We start from the raw sequence: 18,684 nt of genomic DNA on the forward strand, positions 1-18,684 counted from the left end.
GAAAAAGTGGTGGGATTTTTTTTCTAAAAAAGAAAATTACTTTATGTGCAAGAATTGTTCGCTCGTTTTGAGTTGGACGACCGCTCGCGATTCAGTGGCGTCTGCTCTCCTCCCTTTTTTCATTTGCTTGTCTTTCATTATCAGCTGACCGAAGCCTCAAACATGATCAGGTTATATACGCATGTCAAAGCTACATGCCACATCTCCGAGCGATGCGAATCTGACACTTGTCTAGCTAAAGCATGCGAACCTGACACTCCTCTCCTCCCCTCTTTCACATCCTGTGATCAAACACACCGACACGGCACAGGGGTAGAGAATCCGGTATGCGTGCTCGCCATATCATGATTTATCCAAGAGCCACCGATTTTTCTACCACGTCGGTCGAACTTGCTGGGAGTGTGAGATACAATAGGTAGAAGGAGGACGCTGGGAAAAAAATATTTTTTTTTGAAGAAACTAGGAAAAATAATTTTGCCTTCAATATGGGCAAACCTAACATTTTAGGCAGGCCATCTGCGTCTGCCCTAGTATCTAAGAGCATCACTAAAATTCTTTATAAAACTTATTATCTAAATCATCATTTAGAAAGTCATTTGAGTAAAAACATTTTATATATCTTTGTACCCTTCAATAACTTTTTATATTTTGTGTGCACTCAAAAGAGTCATCATCTATCTTCATCTTTGGTTAGCTAGAAATCTGGAATAGACGATGTCTATATTTTTTCACTGAGCAAGGGGCTACGCACAAGTGGAAGCGCGATCTAGCATGCTAATGACCACATGTGGTAGGCACACAACGCCCTAGTAGCACACGAAGGAGCAGTGCCGCCATCGATAGTGTCAGCATGGATTGGTCTGAGCAATGCCAACACTGGCTGCAATATTTTGTTTTTAATTAGTGATTATCAGGATAAAATTAGTGTGAGTGCATCTTTATTAGTGTATAATTAGTTGTCATTACTTTTTAAATAGTAAAATAATTAGTTAACTATTCTCTTCTCATCCATTGTCATCCATCTAACAAAGAAAAAACTAGCTCGTCTCATCCATCCAACCAAAATAGCATATATATCTGTTTTCCGAAATTTATGGATGATCATGTTCTATTCACCCTTTTCTTTAAACCAAACACATCCTACGGTGTCGACTCTAAGTGAGATGAGATGGGAGATCACGTAAGGGCATGATGGTCTGTTATCTATCGTGTGTTCATGCTAGCAGCTAGCACCGCAAGTACAAGTATAGACAATTTACGTGCAGGGACGGATCCAGCAGGGTTTTGATCCGCCATCGTTTCCGCCATAACTACACCGATCGTCTCTGGGCATTTTCTCAGCTTTTGCGTCGCCCATCCTATCGGCAAAGCCACGCGTTTTGTATTCACCAGCCTCTGTTTGCCACTTCGACCTGATAATCCGTGCTGTGCGCCTGTGCTTAAAGATTGATAGGACACAGGCAGTGCTGTGCTTAAAGATTGATAGCCCTTTCCCCCCAACGACCCGTACAAATACAAGTTGGTTGATTCCATGATTTGATGCTGGAGTTGTGCCCCAGATCTGTTAGCACCAATTACCGTTTGATAGGAAATTTTGGGTTCCTTTCGGGGATGGGCAATAGGACACAGAGACGAATCAGGAGGGGTTTGTCGTGCACAAGAATTTACCAACAAATTACCATTGGAATGTCGTCGGTGAGAACAGAGAAAAATATGATGCGGCCAAACGATATAATTAATGAATAGATGCAGAAACACTAGTATGGGATAGATGCAGAAGGAAAAATAACTATTAATTATACATGTTATTGTCATCCGAGATCAAAATATTGTAATGATTCTCTTCGCGTCGCACCTTAAACATTCAAATTCCACCAAAGATAACTACACTGAAACAGTGCTACATGTTCAGCAAAAGCATAACCTAAGCTCAGATTACGACAGTCTTAAGATAACCAAAGGACATCGCTTATCATCCCAAACATAGGTAACAGTTCTACAACGATAACACCAGGCCAGGGGGGCGACCAAAACCGCTTCTCTTCTCTACAGTAGCAATTGTAACAAAAGTGCTGAAGGACCGATCAACAGCCAATGGCCAACGGTAGTAAAATACATTTCAATGCCCCGGTGGAAACCTACTTCCCAGCTGAATCAGGAGAGCCATCGCCGTAGGAAACCAAACCTTTCTTGCCTCCACGACTAGGGCTACCAGACAGTGACCGAGACGGGGACTGAGATTTCTCATCACTTGCACGCTTCAGAGATGGGGAATCAGGTGGGGAGGGATGACGCACTGGTGGAGACCTTGACCTTGACCCAGAAAGGTGGCTCCTGGAAACTGACCGTGCACGATCACCATGTGACCTTGGTCTGGGAGGGGGTGAAAGGCTCCGTACAGGGCTTTTGCTGTATCCACCTCCCCTTCCTCTTTCTCTGTGGACAGGGCTGCGTGAGGCGCTTCGGCTCCTCCTCCTCCTGTACCTACTATGCCTCAAGTGGAAAAATAAAATAAATCATGACAAAGAACCAACCACAAGAATGAGCTATGCATACCGATTGAAAAAAAAAATTCAAATAAAATTGCTTCGATCATTTGCAAATAATACGTTCAATAAGCATCAAACAAAAATGACTGCCTGTTCAAAATTGGTTCACTGACGTGCCATCACAAATGATAATAGAAGCTGGTACCTATAGAAAAATAACTAGTTCTTTAACTATCACATATAAACAGTTCATTTACCTTGGCGATGACACTCTGCCTCTGGGTGGGCTTCTATAACGTCGAGGAGGTGATCGATGGCGAGAACCCCGGTAACCCATGTATCTACATAAGGGGGGAACATAATTTAAAACTCTCAATCAAATGAAAACAACAGATCAAACTTTGATTCAATTACCTGTCACGGTCGTTTCTTCCGCCATAACGATGCGAGCGATCAGCAGAAGGTGAGCGATATTGTCTTGCAAATGAGTACCGCTGTGTAAAACCCCGTCCACGTCTTATGCGTTTTGGTGACCCATCAGGAGAATCACTCCTGGATGGGCTCCTTCCATTGTTTGTTGGTGTTACTGCCCTGCAATGTGGACTGGGACTCCTGCTAATGTTCCTGCGAGGTCGGCCACCTCTTACTGGGCTTCTGCTCACACTTGTTCTAAGTGTTCTCACAGGGCTCCTGCTGAGGCTTCTGCGAATGTTCCGTCGTGGACTTCTCATAGGGCTTCTCCTAGAAGGCCTATGTGGGCTCCTTGAAATCCTAACTGGACTCCGGCTAACACTTCGCAATGGAGATATCACAGAGGTTCGGGTAATGCTTCTTCGCTTCTCCAATAGTGGGCTTGGGCTGACACTTTTTTGTACATGAGTTCTCTCCAGGCTCCTGCTTGGACTTCTCTGTTGCATGGACCTAGCTGAGCTCCTGCTAATGCTTCTTCTGTGAGCTTTAACAGGACTCCTGCTTATGTGGGGGCTTCTGCTTGCACCTCTGGGTGAGCTCTTGCTGAGGCTCCTAGCAGGGCTCCTGCTGATGCTCTGCCGTCTGGCTGGACTCCTGCTCTCGCTTCTTTTGGGAGTACGGACAGGACTTCTACTGCGATTGTGGTGAACAGAGCTCCTGCTAACTGACCTCTTCGGGCTGGTAATTGACCTTTTCATTGGGCTTCTTCTTGGACTGATACTCATACTCTTGCTCATTGAGTGATTAGCACTCATGCTCTGGCTCCTGCTTATCAATATCAGATGAAACACCGCTTCCAGAAGCAGTAAGCACAAAGAATGATTTATGTATGAAGAAGTATAGGAAACCTAGATTTGCTTCGATTGCCAGTTAGAACAGGCATGACAGCTGCATTCCTTTCAATTTTTGATTCATTAACACCATTTGTATGGATTTCCCCGTTTTGCAGGGGGGAGACATCTTGTGCCAGACTCCTTGGTATTCCACTCTTTTGTTGAGGTGATGTGGCATCCTTCAAAGCAGCCACTGCAGCAAGATTTTCCTCTGAAAAGGCAAGTGTAGATTGCAATCATTAGTTGAACTAAACTAAACATGTACCACATAAACCAAGCAGGAACTATATATCCCTTACTAGATGGCCAATCAGTACAGTTGTTCATGCAAGACATATATAACAGAACAATACCACCGATAATACCATGCAATCATGATTTAAAGATTAAAAGAGATATCCAGCCAATCAGAACTTCCTGATTTTTGGACATGGCATGGTCTACCTTTAGCCATTATTCTCCACTATAATATATTTATATTTTTATAAATCCAATAAAATTATGAGAATATGACAGTAAGTTTAAGACAAATCTAAGTGAATGGTTCTCATAATTCCAAACCAACTATCTGTATCTACGAAGTCTTTGATAGTCAGTTTCGCAAGTTCGACCAGATCTTTGTCCACAACACAAGTATTTGTGATGGGTAAATAAACAGTATACAAGAAATTGAACTCTATCTTTTGTGATGTCTCTTGATTGTGCTTGAGTAGCATTAGCTACTGCCGTTGCATAACCTTGTCAGGTTTGTCCTATCAGTTTCTTGAAATACAATGAAGTACTTAACCAGATATGGTATCCTATTGTGCCTATACAATTCATTAACGATGATGAATGCTCCACCCCCTCCCCCCCCCCCCCCCCCCCCCCCCCCCCGCAACTCCTCTTAAGTTACAAAGGATTGGCTGATGTGGTACATAGCACAAGTTTAAGGGCATGTTACTCCCAACTCTTAGAGTTCATGAACCTAATAACTGAGAAATCAGAACAAAGTTCAGGAATCTATGCTTCAACTTACTTGGTGAAATACAGAAGCTCAACATACATTGTGGTAAAGAATATATAGGCAAAAAGAAAAGAAACTACCAGAAACTTGAGATGATGCCTTGGACTTCCGCCCACGGCGGTGTCTCTTGCTTCTAGCATCTTCAGAGCTGCTATCGCTCGTACTTTCAGCTTCACTATCACCCTTTATTATCCTGCTAATAAAAGAAAATATATTACAGGCCAAAGGTCAGGAATGTTCAATTTGACAATGTTAACAGACCTTTTTGGCTTCTGTTTTGATTTCCTATCACGCTTCCTACGCCTTCTTTCGCGCCTATGGTCACGCTTTCTTCTTGAACGCTTGTGTTTATTTTTCTTCGAATGTCTCTTTCTGCGCCTTCGCCTGTCATCACTTGAGCTGCTGACATCAGATGAGTCACTTGAGTAAGTATCAGAATCGCTTTCAGAATAAGATGATTCAGTCTCCAACTCAGAAGAGCTATCTGATTCCGAATAAGAATATCTCCTCTTCTTCCTTCTCCTTTTTGAAGATTTGTTACGACGTCTCTTGTGTTGTCCTTCATTACTTTCCTCATCAGAAGATATATCCTTTGACAACTTTGATTTGGCAGCCCTCTTTTTATCTGTATGACCATTATCACATCAAAAGGACGTTCAAAAGGTAAATACAAAAGTGACCAACTTTACCTAAATGCCCCCAAAAAAGCTTAAATCCTAATATTAAATGGATCAATAGGTGCTGCAAAAATTCCACTCAGTTGATAAGCATTACCAATTTCTATAGATCCAACATCTTTGCGGTCAATGAGCTCCCCACAATTTACTATAGTAACCGGAACAACAGGAGTTGAATCAGGGGATTGCACATCTACTTGCTCGATCCTCTTCAGAACATCACTTCCAACAACAAGCTTGCCAAAAACTGTGTGCTTCCTGCAACACAGTAGAATGTCATATTATCAACAAAACTGTACTAAGTCAGAAAACCATGGAGTTCACAAATGAAACTGAACAAGACATTATTGAGGCTTGCCCAGTTAACAGTTTATGCCACAAGCCCTGCAACATTCCTATAACATAGTAAAAAGCCAAATAGCAAAACCAAAACTAAGCCTCACTCCTGTCCACATATGCATCAGTCAAACAGGTTTGCTCCTACCCTCACCTCCTATTTTCACAACCAAAAAAGAGACATGCATACCATAGGAAACGAATTTCCACAGTGCAAAATTCCACACATAGACATAGCGCAAAATTAATGCAACATGCCAATTCTAATAAACTGGCAAATGGTGCTATAAAAAGAACTGAATCGATTTCACATATAATACAGAACTACATCAAATTCTTGTGATTCAACAAGCAGTTGCTCATTTTGAATTAGGCAACAATGGAGATCCAAAGACACTACAAGTGAACAAGCAAAAGAAGTAGCAGAAAACTAATCTTCTGTAGTTCCAATGCTTGATAAAACAGATAATTAAGCAAATGGCGTTGTATCAGTGACTATGGCTGTCGGACGCTTAGAGCTTTAATTTAGGATGAGAAAAAAAAATCAGTTTGGTACTAAAAATAAGTATCGATCTGAGACAAATATCCAGAGCTTAGGTTCAATTCAACAACGCAAATGGATGTAAGATTAGTCCCCATACATGTCTGAAGATATATTTTGTACAAAACTGAAACACACTGTCATTCAAATGGAATTGATCAGAACAAACCTGTCAAGATGAGAATTAGGCTTGAAAGTAATGCAGAACTGGGAGCCACTAGCTTTGGAACCAGTATCTGCCGTTGTCAAGAGACCACGATCATCATGAGGTAGAACATAAGTTTCATCTGAAATGCAAATAATATACTGTCATTACAGATATACTGTTTGCTTTCGTGCTTACCAGAACAGTTGGATAAGATCTCCAGTATTTCCAGAGCAAAGCAGCCAAAAAGATCAAAGCAGTAACTTGTACTGGATTATTAGAATTTGGACACACTACTAATGTAGACAGTAGACACATAACAACACAGCATTTGACTCTGTATTTGGTAACCAACATTCTAAATCCTCAAATAAAAGGTTGCAAGGTTATTCCATTATTTGCATTCAACGTCTCCACTACATAACAGATTTCAAACCAAGCTAAATGGTTAATACCTGCAAATTTTCCACTATATATGCTTTCTCCACCAGACCCTGTAACATAGTGAAAATCGTAGTCATTTCTAAAAACAAGATTAACACAGGAAGCTGCAACTATACATGCAAGGTAGAATTACATCAAACAAACAGAACTAATGTATAACAGAAAAAATATTACCAAAAAAGTAAAGATGGTAACATGCATCACCATATGTAACATTAATAGACAAAAATACAGCAATCTATAAATGCTGGCACAGTATACATCTGGATCTTGGAACAAATCATTGCATATGAAAACAAACTAACCCTAATCAAATTTGAAAATTTTGATACCCGAATTAAGGCCATTATAACTGTATATGACAAGAAAAGACTGCTAAACTACTCCAGTTAAAAAAAAAAGCGTATGAAACTTAAGAACATCGAATGCTAGCGTGGAGTGCACAATATAATCGTCAAATCAAAAGGTAGGGACATTGTGATAACATAGAGAAATGAAAACAAAAACCATCAAAATTAGCATAAGTAGGACATAACTGCACAACTTACAGGGAGTGCTATGTGCATGCAAGCCCTTTAAGTAGACGTACAAAAGAACATTAGTTTATAAGAGAACATAAAAAAATGAGAAAGGCCATGGAAGTGGGGAGGGGAATTGCTGCTTTTTTTCCGGGAAGGAAAAGAACTAGAAAAATGTAAAGAACTAATTGTGCAAACTCACCATTTCCTTTTGCAATGTCACCTCCCTGAAAAAAAAACAAAGCACCCTCAGCAGTTATGGCTAAGAAAACAAATAAGTTTTCCACTCATTATTAGAATAGCGAACATAGACAATACTGCATACAACCTTAAATACTATATGATAAGAAAAGCAGTCGATATCATCTGTCTTGCATCCTACATCATGAACAAGGAACTGACTAATAAAAACAGAACAAGACAAAGCTAACCAAATTCTAACCACAAAATACAAACATCGTAACCGAGACAGAAGCAAAATGCATAAATAAAAAACTACACAAAAGAAGAAAAACTAACTTGTGCCATGAACCCCTTGATGACATGGTGGAACGATGATCCCTTGTAACATAATGGCTTCTTAGTCTTCTGTCCAATTCCCAGCTCACCTAAAGCGTGCAACATCAATTAGCAGAGCAATGGGAGGAGTTTTTTAAACTCGGAATTGCATATAATCTGTACATTCGACTATGCACAAGGTGGGCTGTGGCAAAAAGAACAAAGGCACCCACTACATTATCAGAAGATTTCCAAAACACATATTAGTACATTAACGGCTCAACACCAAATTAGCTTTTTTATGGACAAATTAGATTGACAGCTTAGAACAGAAGATATGGACTAGAAGTCTACAGCTCAAGTTATAGTAATTACATCCGAGTATGTTTGTGTTTACTGACGTACACAAGTTCAGAATCTCCATTCCATATCCTAATTTCATTTGATGCCATAACCCGAAGAATATTATAACAAAATGTCTGCCAGAACATAACTGTCATAGAATGTCAAGGGCGTTAAACCCCCGGGTAGCCGGCCCTCGGCTACGGAGTTCGTAGCCTTGGTCCGTTGTCTTCTCCGGCGAGGTTACCCTAGCCGCAGGCTTAAGTCAGTAGAGAGAGATAGCAGATTGGATTGATAATTCTTGCTTGCTTCCCAATAGCCTAATACAGACTATATATATATGGCCTAAGGCCCAACCTGACGTGAGCCACAGCTCCTATAATTTAGGGAAATAAAACATAAAAGGAAACTAATTAAAAGCTATCTCCTATTTCCATGCTTAGCCACTAGGCATGGCCCTAGCCTGGGCGTCCAGCACGCCCGCACGCCCATCCAGCGCGCGCTCGGCGCGTTCGGCGTCGCGGCGTGCATCCCTGGCCCGTCGGCTCCGGCGGTACATGCGGCCGACCATGACATCTCTCCCCCCGTCGAGGAGCAGCTCGTCCCCGAGCTGGAACTCCGGAAACTTGGCACGGAAAGGCTCCACATCCTCCCATGTCGCCGACGCTGCAGACTCACCCTGCTACTGGACGAGAACTTGTTTGACTCCGCGCGCCAACCTGAAACGCACCGCACGTGCTGGAGTTGGGGCAATGGCGCCGTTGTGAAGAACCGGCAGGGGCGGTGGAGCATCTGGTGGCTGCCCCTGAAACTTCTTGAGCAGCCCTACGTGGAAAACATCATGAAGACGGGCGCGCTCCGGAAGAGCAAGGCGGACAGCGACGTCATTGATCAGCTCGACGACGCGATAGGGCCCGAAGAAACGCGGCTTGAGCTTGCTGGTGACCGCCTGTGGCAAGGAAGAAGCCGCGCGCTGCCGGAGTCGAAGAAGAGCCCAGTCACCGACCTGATATGCGACGTGACAGTGGACCTTGTCATAGTGCCGTTTCTGCACGGCCTGGGCCTGTTCCAGCCGGAGACGAACATCAGCCAAGAACTCCTCCCGCTCCTCCATGCTTTTGGCAACCGCCGCCACCCTCGTCTCCCCTGGCTCATAGGACCGGATAGAGGGCGGATCCCGGCCGTAGACAATGCGGAAAGGTGTCTCCCGCAACGAAGTCTGATAGGCGGTGTTGAAGACGAACTCCGCCCATGGAAGCCAGCGCAGCCACTCACGCGGCCGATCTCCGGTGATGCACCGCAGGTACATGATAATGACCCGGTTAGCAGCCTCGGACTGCCCATCGGACTGTGGGTGGAACGCCGTGGTCATATGCAGCTTGGTGCCCATTAGTCGCATCAATTCCCGCCAAAACGTCGATGTAAAGACCGGATCCCTGTCTGACACCATGGACTGGGGAACCCCATGTAGACGAACAATGTCCGCGAAGAATGCCTGGGCGACAGACTCAGCGGAGTAGGGATGTGCCAGTGGAATGAAATGGCAGTACTTGTTGAACCTGTCCACCACGGTGAGTATAACTGATTTCCCGCGGACCTTGGGCAGCGCCTCCACAAAATCGAGAGCAATGTCAGTCCAAACGCCCTGCGGAACAGGCAGTGGCAGCAGGAGACCGGCCGGGTGCAAATGCTCGGACTTGTAGCGCTGACAGAAGGCGCACGCGCGCACCAAATCCTGCACCCGACGCTTCATGTCCGGAAAGTGGAAGTCGCGCCGCAGCCGGTGTAGCGTGCGCTGTACCCCTTCATGTCCCTCGTCGTGGATGGCCCGCATAATTTCTTCCAGCAAGGGTGATGCAGGCGGAACAAAGAGGCGCCCACCATACTGCAGCAGCCCTTCAGCCACTGTCCAGGGAGGACCACGCGCGCCACTGCTGATATCGTCCTGGAGGGCGATGAGCGCGGGATCAACGAGCTGCGCCTGCCGAAGCCTGTCAACGAAGTCGAAGCGCGGCGCAGAAAGTGCCAGGAGCGCCCCCTCCTCGGTGTCACGCCGGGACAGCGCGTCGGCCACAGCGTTTGCGGTCCCCGGCTTGTACTCCACGGAGAAGTCGTAACCCAACAACTTGCCCACCCAGTGGTGCTGCGGAATAGTGGCAAGGCGCTGGTCCAGCAGGTACTTCAAACTGTAGTGGTCCGTCTTGACGAGGAAGCGCCGGCCCCATAGGTACGGCCGCCAATGACGGACAGCATGCACCAAGCCGATGAGCTCCCGTTCGTAGGCGGCCAGGGCGCGGTGCCGAGGTGCGACTGCCCTGCTGAAGAAAGTGATCGGGTGTCCCTCCTGGACAAGAACCGCCCCAAAGCCATGGGACGACGCGTCGCATTCGACGACGAAAGTCTTAGAGAAGTCCGGCATGGCCAGGATGGGCGCCGACGTGACCGCCGTCTTGAGCGCGCCAAAAGCCGACTGGGCCGCTTCGCCCCACGAGAAGCCATCTTTCTTGAGGGCGGTTAGCGGTGCAGCGACGGAGCCATAGTTGTGGACGAATTTGCGGTAGTACCCCGCCAGCCTGAGGAAACCACGGACCGCGCGCGCCGACCGAGGCACCGGCCAGTCGTGAATGGCCTGCACCTTGGCCGGGTCCATGGCCACGCCCGCCTCCGAGATGATGTGGCCGAGGTAGGAGATCGAGGTGGCCCCGAACGCACACTTGGAGCGCTTGACGAAGAGGCGGTGACGACGCAGCTCGGTGATGATGGCGCGAAGATGACGAAGATGGTCCGCCCATGACTTGCTGTATATCAAGATGTCGTCAAAGAAAACGAGGACAAAGCGACGTAAAAACGGGCGAAGAACATCATTCATGAGGGCCTGGAATGTCGCCGGGGCGTTGCACAGCCCAAACGGCATGACCAGAAACTCGTAGAGGCCGTCGTGGGTGCGGAACGCCGTCTTGTGAATGTCGTCGGGCCTCATGCGCACCTGGTGGTACCCCGAGCGCAAATCCAGCTTGGAGAAGAAACGAGCGCCATGGAGCTCGTCGAGGAGCTCGTCGACGACCGGAATCGGAAACGCGTCCTTGACGGTGAGCGCGTTTAAGGCGCGGTAGTCGACGTAGAAACGCCACGCCCCGTCCGGCTTCTTGACGAGGAGGACCGGAGACGAGAACGCGGAGTCGCTGCGGCGAACGATGCCCTGCTCCATCATGGCGGCGCATTGCCGCTCCAGCTCATCCTTGTGGGCCGCCGGGTACCTGTATGGGCGAACTGCCACCAGAGCCGCGCCCGGCTTGAGGGTGATGTGGTGGTCGTGGCCCCTGGGTGGGGGGAGGCCGGTCGGTTCGGCGAACACGTCGGTGAACGAATCCAACAGCTCGTCGAGGAGGGAGTCCGTGGCCACCGCAGCATGGAGGGTGGTCGCCGTCGGCGGTGGAGCGCCCTGCCAGCACACCGCGCGGCCACCTTGCTGGAACGCCATGGTGCGGGCGTTGAAATCCCAAACAATGGGCCCCAACGTGGCCATCCAGTGCGTGCCGAGGACGACGTCGAAGCCCGCCAATGGCATGACGAAGAGGTCGACGCGGAAAGTCCTGTCGTCGATGGAGAGCGGGGCCTGGCGTATCACACCCGGGCAGGACATGTGTTCCCCGTTAGCCACCGTTGCCGTAAGCCGTGGCCGGGGCTCAATAGGCAGCCCGGTGCGCCGCGCAGCCGCCTCGCCAATGAAGCTGTGGGTCGACCCGGAGTCGACGAGGGCCACGAAGGTAGCAGGCCCCAGCGCCACCTGGAGCTGTATGGTGTTGGAGACGGACACGCCCGCCACAGCGTGCAACGAGAGAGAAGACCGGCGCCTCCATATCCCAGGACTCCGTGGCAGCGACCTCGTCAAGCTCGACGCCGTCGATGAAGAAGAGCCGCTTGCAGACGCGGTTGTGCCCCCGCGTGTACTTCTCGTCGCAATTGAAGCAAAGCCCCAGCTTGCGGCGGTCGTCCTGCTCCTGGAACGTCAGGCGCTTCATCGGCCGGCCTTCAGCCGCGGCCAGGGCTGGAAGTGGCGGCGCCGGCAGGGCCAAACGCGGTGCTGGTGCAGGCAGCAAGCCGCGGGGCGCAGCTCTAGCAGGCGCCTGAGTGTGCTGCTCGTGGAGCTCCAGTAGGCGCGCCAGGCTCATCGCCGCCGCCAGCGTCTGCGGATTGTGGACGCGGACGTCGAAGCTGAGCGGAGGACCGAGCCCGCCGGTGAAGAGCTGGACCCGCTGCGTCTCCTCGAGGGGCCCAGCCCGAGGTAGCAGGGCCTAGAAACGGTCCTGATAGTCGACGACGGTGCCGATGCGGCGACACTCCGCCAGCTCGGCCAGGGGCGCCGCGCGTAGTGGGGGCCCGTAGCACAGGTGTAGCAGCTCCATGAAACGGCGCCAAGACGGCGTGCCTTCATCCCGCTGGAGCTGGACGTACCATAGCTGCGCGTCGTCCTCCAAGTTGTAGGAGGCCATCCAAACCTTCTCCTCCTCCATGATCCGCTGCTGATGAAAATATGATTCACATCTATTAATAAAAATCAGCGGGTCGGACTTGCCATCGTAGCGGGGGAAATCCATCTTCTGGAATTTTGGCGGACGATCGTTGTGGTGCTCGCCCGACGCCGACTTGGTGCCGGATGACGACGTGCGGTCGGAGGCGAGGGCGGCAAGTGCCTTGGCGTTGGCCTCAATGGAGGTATGCATCGACTTCACGGCGCTGGTGAGCGCCTCCACGGACGCCTTGAGGTCGGCGGCGTCGCCCATGCCGGCTGAACAGGACGCAGCTGAGGAGCCGGAGGCAGGGGACGCGGCGAGAGGGTCCCGCGGCGGCGGCGCGGAAACAACGGGTGGCGGCGAGACGGAGTGGCGCGACGAGGATCTTCTGGAACGTGATACCAGGTTGTCAAGGGCGTTAAACCCCTGGGTAGCCGGCCCTCGGCTACGGAGTTCGTAGCCTTGGTCCGTTGTCTTCTCCGGCGAGGTTACCCTAGCCGCAGGCTTAAGTCAGTAGAGAGAGATAGCAGATTGGATTGATAATTCTTGCTTGCTTCCCAATAGCCTAATACAGACTATATATATATGGCCTAAGGCCCAACCTGACGTGAGCCACAGCTCCTATAATTTAGGGAAATAAAACATAAAAGGAAACTAATTAAAAGCTATCTCCTATTTCCATGCTTAGCCACTAGGCGTGGCCCTAGCCTGGGCGTCCAGCACGCCCGCACGCCCATCCAGCGCACGCTCGGCGCGTTCGGCGTCGCGGCGTGCATCCCTGGCCCGTCGGCTCCGGCGGTACGTGCGGCCGACCATGACATAGAAGTAGAAACATCAGCCGGTGTATCATGTATCCAGTTTTACTTCAAATCTGTAAGAGACTCCCTTGTAGTAACATCATCGCATTGCTCAAAATTTCAAGATAAATTTAAAATTTAAAGAGAAATTATAAATTTATAAGCTAAATATATATAAAGATATAGTTAAGCATTAAGCATGAGAATTACTTTGACAGGAAATTAACTAAATTCCTAGGAAGCAATGAACATCTAAATATGCATTGTTAATCATCACAGAAAGAATAGATTAGGTTCTCAGATTTCGGAAATATTCAAACAGAATCACAGAATGGCATATTGGATTATGGCTGAAAGCAGATGAGAGAGTTCAGGTTTGAATAATATTCCAAAGAACGTTGTTAAGCAAAGAACAATAAAAATCATTAGGACTACCAAATGCCGACAAAAGGACTAGTACCACCACAGCATTAGTGACAGTTGCTTAGTGCAGATAATTAAAATAAATAGTAAGAGCAGTAATAAAATACATTATTGTGGTACTCTTCCATGTTGCAAAGAATAGCTACGCACTACTTCCACTGAGCACAAGTACAGGTCCATTTAGGTTTGTCCTAGGTCAAATTCTTTTTAGCTCCAGACATCAATATCTAAAAAATTCACATAGATTTGCAGCAGAAGATCTCCATTGGTAGATTCATCAGGATAATTATTTTCAAAATACAAATCCTTTTAATTTATACTATCTATTTTTTCTTGATATTGCTAGTCAACAGAATCAAAGCAGGGTGGATGAAGTGGCGACAAGCATCTGGTGTCCTATGTGACAAAAGGGTACCACAGAAGCTAAAAGGTAAGTTTTATAGGACGGCGATTAGACCTGCTATGTTGTATGGTGCAGAATGTTGGCCTACGAAAAGACGACATGTTCAACAGATAAGTGTCGCGGAAATGCGTATGTTGCGTTGGATTTGCGGTCATACAAGACGGGACCGAGTTCGGAACGATGATATACGTGATAGATTAGGAGTAGCACCAATTGAAGAAAAGCTTGTCCAACACCAGTTGAGATGGTTTGGACATGTCCAACGGAGACCTCCAGAGGCACCGGTGCGTAGTGGAATCCTAAGCCAGGATAGTAACGTGAAGAGGCAGAGGAAGACCGAAGTTGACTTGGGTAGAGGCAATAAAAGGAGACTTGAAAGGATGGAATATACCCAAAGACTTAGCCTTAGATAGGAGTGCTTGGAAAACAGCTATTCACGTGCCTGAACCTTGATTGCTTCTGCTTGGTTTCAACTCTAGCCTACCCCAACTTGTTTGGGACTTAAAGGCTTTGTTGTTGTTGTATTGCTAGTCAACAGAAGTATTGGACACTGTGTCAATGTCCTAATGGGTTTGTATTAGTAAGGATTGTACATCAAACAACAACAAAGCCTTTAGATAAACAACAAAGGATTGTACATCAATATAGGGAAAATATTTCCTCAACAACTGGAATCATTGGAGCGAAATTAGATAAAGCAGAAAAACTGTGGCCATATTTCAATCAAAGGGCAAAATTTCACAAGCACCTCAAAGTAATTAAAAGAAAGCTACACTTGAACTTTAAACTAAACTTGCAGTTTCCTAAAATTAAAAAGAATTACAATCTTTAGCACTGGAACATTATTCACCACAGAAACTCTTTCAGTGAAACAATTTTCATTGTTACTGTTTGGATGGGGCATCAGCAGATCTAACCCTCCCTGATTAAGACCCACATCTAGATAAACAAGGGCGATATAGCATAACCCTAGCAATTTGGTGATAACATCACATTCCCTCATAAACAATATGACATGATCTGGTTCCTAGCACCATGTCATTAAGTGGCCATTGTAAGCATGGTCTAATTGTCCAGTGTGCTTGAGTGCTTGACGACTAAGTAACCTTCAAGCACTAAATGAGTGTAGCTCTAAAACTGTAGGCAATAAAAAGTGTTGTTTGTCAAAGCAAGCTCTTGAAATTGTCAATTTTTCAATAATTTCGGAAGAGTAAGTGTGGCTTTGTGAATTTACTAAATTTGCATCATATCATACTACTTGAAAGTAATGCTACTTCAAATACTTAATAGTTTGAACAGATGACAACAAAAACTTCAGTATTTTGATGGACGCGTTACATGAGACCACGACCATTAGAATCTAGAGCAACATGTCCAATTGCCACATAAACCAATTTACAAAATAATATGTAACACTAGCTAACAGATGAATTTTTACTAATTTAACGAAAAGGAAGTGGAGACAAGATTACCTGTGCATAAAGCTCTGAAGTTCTCAGTCGTAAGGGGTGCAACATCAGCGAACAACTGCAAGGAAAGGTAACTCATGCTATTAAACAGATCAAGCAAACTAAGACACAGCTACAGCTCCTGATCTTTAACATTGCACAGTCTTAGTCACGCTTGCACTATCATCTGAATACGAATTTGAGAAACAGTAATATCAAACATACCTCAAAGATCATTCTTTCATCTGGCTCATCACCTACAGATACATCCAGAAAGACAATGGGGTTCCTCTTTCTCCCCATATTCTTGAATAGACGCAATCCCTGAGCCAACAGGGTAGCTTCACAATGAATAAATGAAAGGTATCAACAAAGTAGGCAATTGGTAAAATAAGTGGTAAAAGTATGGCATTGCTGCCCTGGACAAAATTTAATATTACACGTATTTAAACCCCATATAGTTTATAAACATCCTTTTCAAAAGAAAAAATGGCTATATGACTTCAAATTTGCATGCGCTTACATAATTAAAATAGCAGCAGAAATATACTTTTCCTCTGCTCATACGTGACCCGAAATATACTACAGTCCTAATTGGTTTACTATCCCATCCGTGACCCAAACTCACGACCTCTGCTCATACGGGTTAGAATAGCGAGCATCCAGCCACACTACATAGTCCGATTCCAAAATGTATTATAGCAAATGACATAAGATGTAAATTCTGTTGCAACGCACGGGCATGTTTGCTAGTTAATAACAATATATCATTATCCATGTTCAAGCTTTGTACATCTGTTCCACTGCCAGTGATGGAACTAGGATTATATGATTATGGGGCCCAACTAAGTTGATCCATGAACCAAATATTAAAACATGCGCTAAAGTTCTTTTTGGTCTCAAAGGCTTCAGTGAAAAAAAAAGGATTATGGGGGCATCCATTCAGCATGCCCCCTGGCAGCCCCCTACTGACTCCGACACCACTTAAGTCTACATCACACGGCGCCAGACAACACTAGCTTGAGTAATCAGCAATCATGCAGGGCAACATCCAAGTGCAACACCAGTAATCTAGGCAAACAATCCTGGCCCCAGATCAGGATCCGTGCACCACACCGCAAACCCTGAAAACCCCCAAAACCCTACCGCAAACACAACCCCAAACCCTAGAACCTCCTCCTCCCCATCCGAACCTCAGAGCACAAACGCGCATGAAACGCTCTGGCCACGCGGATCGAAACGCGCAAGCCATACCCGCGGCGCGCGATCCAGCGACGACGAGGTAGAGGGGAGCAGCGCGGGTAGAGAGAGAGAACGAACCGCAAGGGGAGAGTCGGGTGGCTCGACGGCGCCGATCGCGTCGGAGCGGTGCAAGGGTCTCGTGGTGCGGTGGCGAGGATATTTGCTCGCTCGGGATCGGAGCGCAGCCGCAGCGCCGCGGAAGGCACCACCACGCGGCCGCACAAGCGGAGTGAGGTGGGGGATAGGAGAGTGGAAGAGCGCAGCGGCGGCCAAGTATTACCCTACCCACTGTGCTGGGCCAAGTACAGTTTTTGAGCGTTTTATATGTGTGCCATTACGAAAGATGGTCGTGGCCTGCAGGTCACTAAAAAGTTTGAGCACACTATAACGCTAAATTTTCTTGTCTTTCATATCATTCCGTCCACTTTTATCTCTAACGGTGTCAAACAGACAGATGAAAATGACCATATTGCCCTATGGTGGGGTCCGTTTGTCAGCCACCCAAACATTCCTCTTTTTTCTTCTCTTCCATGTAGCAGCGCCGCCCCGACCGAATCGATGGCGTCCAAGAGCCCGACGCAGTGCTGGGGGCATCCCCGGCCAACGCGACCAACGCCCCGCCCACCGCTACAGCGTGCGGGCAAGCTTAGCTCCGCCCCAGCCACCGTGGGCGAGCTCTACCCCCGGTCGCCTCTAGCGAGCTCCGCCCCGACGCACGGCCATGAAGCTGCTGCCGTCACGCGACCGCTCCTGCAGCTTGACGAGGCCCTTGAGTGCCGTTCTAGAAGGTGGGCGAGCTCGACGCAGGGGAGGTTGTCGTTCCTAGGCGTACACCGCGGCCGCACACGACGTCGTCGTCTGGGCCTGAGCGTCATCCGCAGCCTGTGCCTTATCCATGGTGGCGGCGAGCTCCCCTTGCGCGGCAAACGTGGCGCCCGCCACCCGTGTCCGCGGCGTCGCAACCTGCGCAAGTGGACGCCCTGCTGTGCTCTAGAAACCATCGCGAGCACCGGTCGAGCCCGTGTCTGCCCTGTCTCGCGATGCCCGGCTATAAAAGCTAGAATGCGTCCACCATGGCCACCCTCTGCATCTTTCAAAATTCGCCATGAGCGAGCCTTCTCGTTTCGATTCCCTGTAGCAATGAATGATTAAGGTTGAAAGCTAGCTCCGGGAAGCAATCCCATCGAGAATGATCAAGGGTAGGGGTTGTATTGGCTGATATCGTCGTCGTTGTCCGCCATGGCCGCAAAGCCAAGAATGTGTGCGGTCGGATTTTTCCATCCCTCTCTTGGTCATCGTCTTAGTATCCTGACGCTGGCGAGCAAACCTCGGTCGTCAGCACAGCCAACTTCAGGCCACGGCCGCCCTGCCACTGCGCCCTGGTGCTGCCGAGGACGACCTCGCGGAGCGCGTACGAACGGCGAAGCGGGACGCGCCGAAGAAGCCCCGTCTCGATGTAGTTGGGCTCCAGGCAGTGGTGGCACCCGACCACCGTGCCGTGGTTGTAGAAGAGCATCGAGTGCAGGAGGCGGCTCCACCGGTGGAGGTGGCGCATGG

At 47.8% G+C, this 18,684-nt stretch overlaps 1 protein-coding gene across 5 annotated transcripts; it reads right to left on the reverse strand.

The window, feature by feature from the left end:
- Window positions 1–1,827: 1,827 nt before the first annotated feature.
- Window positions 1,828–17,402, reverse strand: LOC136530598 (peptidyl-prolyl cis-trans isomerase CYP95-like). Of its 5 annotated transcripts, none has more exons than XM_066523320.1 (14): window positions 17,206–17,402; window positions 16,111–16,209; window positions 15,910–15,964; window positions 7,980–8,068; window positions 7,663–7,687; window positions 6,954–6,992; window positions 6,523–6,640; window positions 5,574–5,734; window positions 5,061–5,424; window positions 4,880–4,992; window positions 3,809–4,004; window positions 2,904–3,725; window positions 2,747–2,830; window positions 1,828–2,493 (listed from the first exon to the last, which is right to left on the reverse strand). In XM_066523320.1, the coding sequence occupies exons 2-14, from the start codon at window positions 16,186–16,188 to the stop codon at window positions 2,139–2,141; spliced, it is 2,499 nt and encodes an 832-aa protein (XP_066379417.1). In that variant the 5' UTR covers window positions 16,189–16,209; window positions 17,206–17,402; the 3' UTR covers window positions 1,828–2,138. The 5 variants fall into 5 exon arrangements, with proteins under 5 accessions (XP_066379417.1, XP_066379419.1, XP_066379418.1 ...); XM_066523322.1 differs by having other exon boundaries at window positions 1,828–2,484; window positions 16,111–16,226; XM_066523321.1 differs by having other exon boundaries at window positions 1,828–2,487; window positions 16,111–16,226.
- Window positions 17,403–18,684: the final 1,282 nt, after the last annotated feature.

This window comes from Miscanthus floridulus, unplaced genomic scaffold (genome assembly GCF_019320115.1).
Source record: "Miscanthus floridulus cultivar M001 unplaced genomic scaffold, ASM1932011v1 fs_15_2_3, whole genome shotgun sequence".
NCBI lineage: Eukaryota > Viridiplantae > Streptophyta > Magnoliopsida > Poales > Poaceae > Miscanthus > Miscanthus floridulus.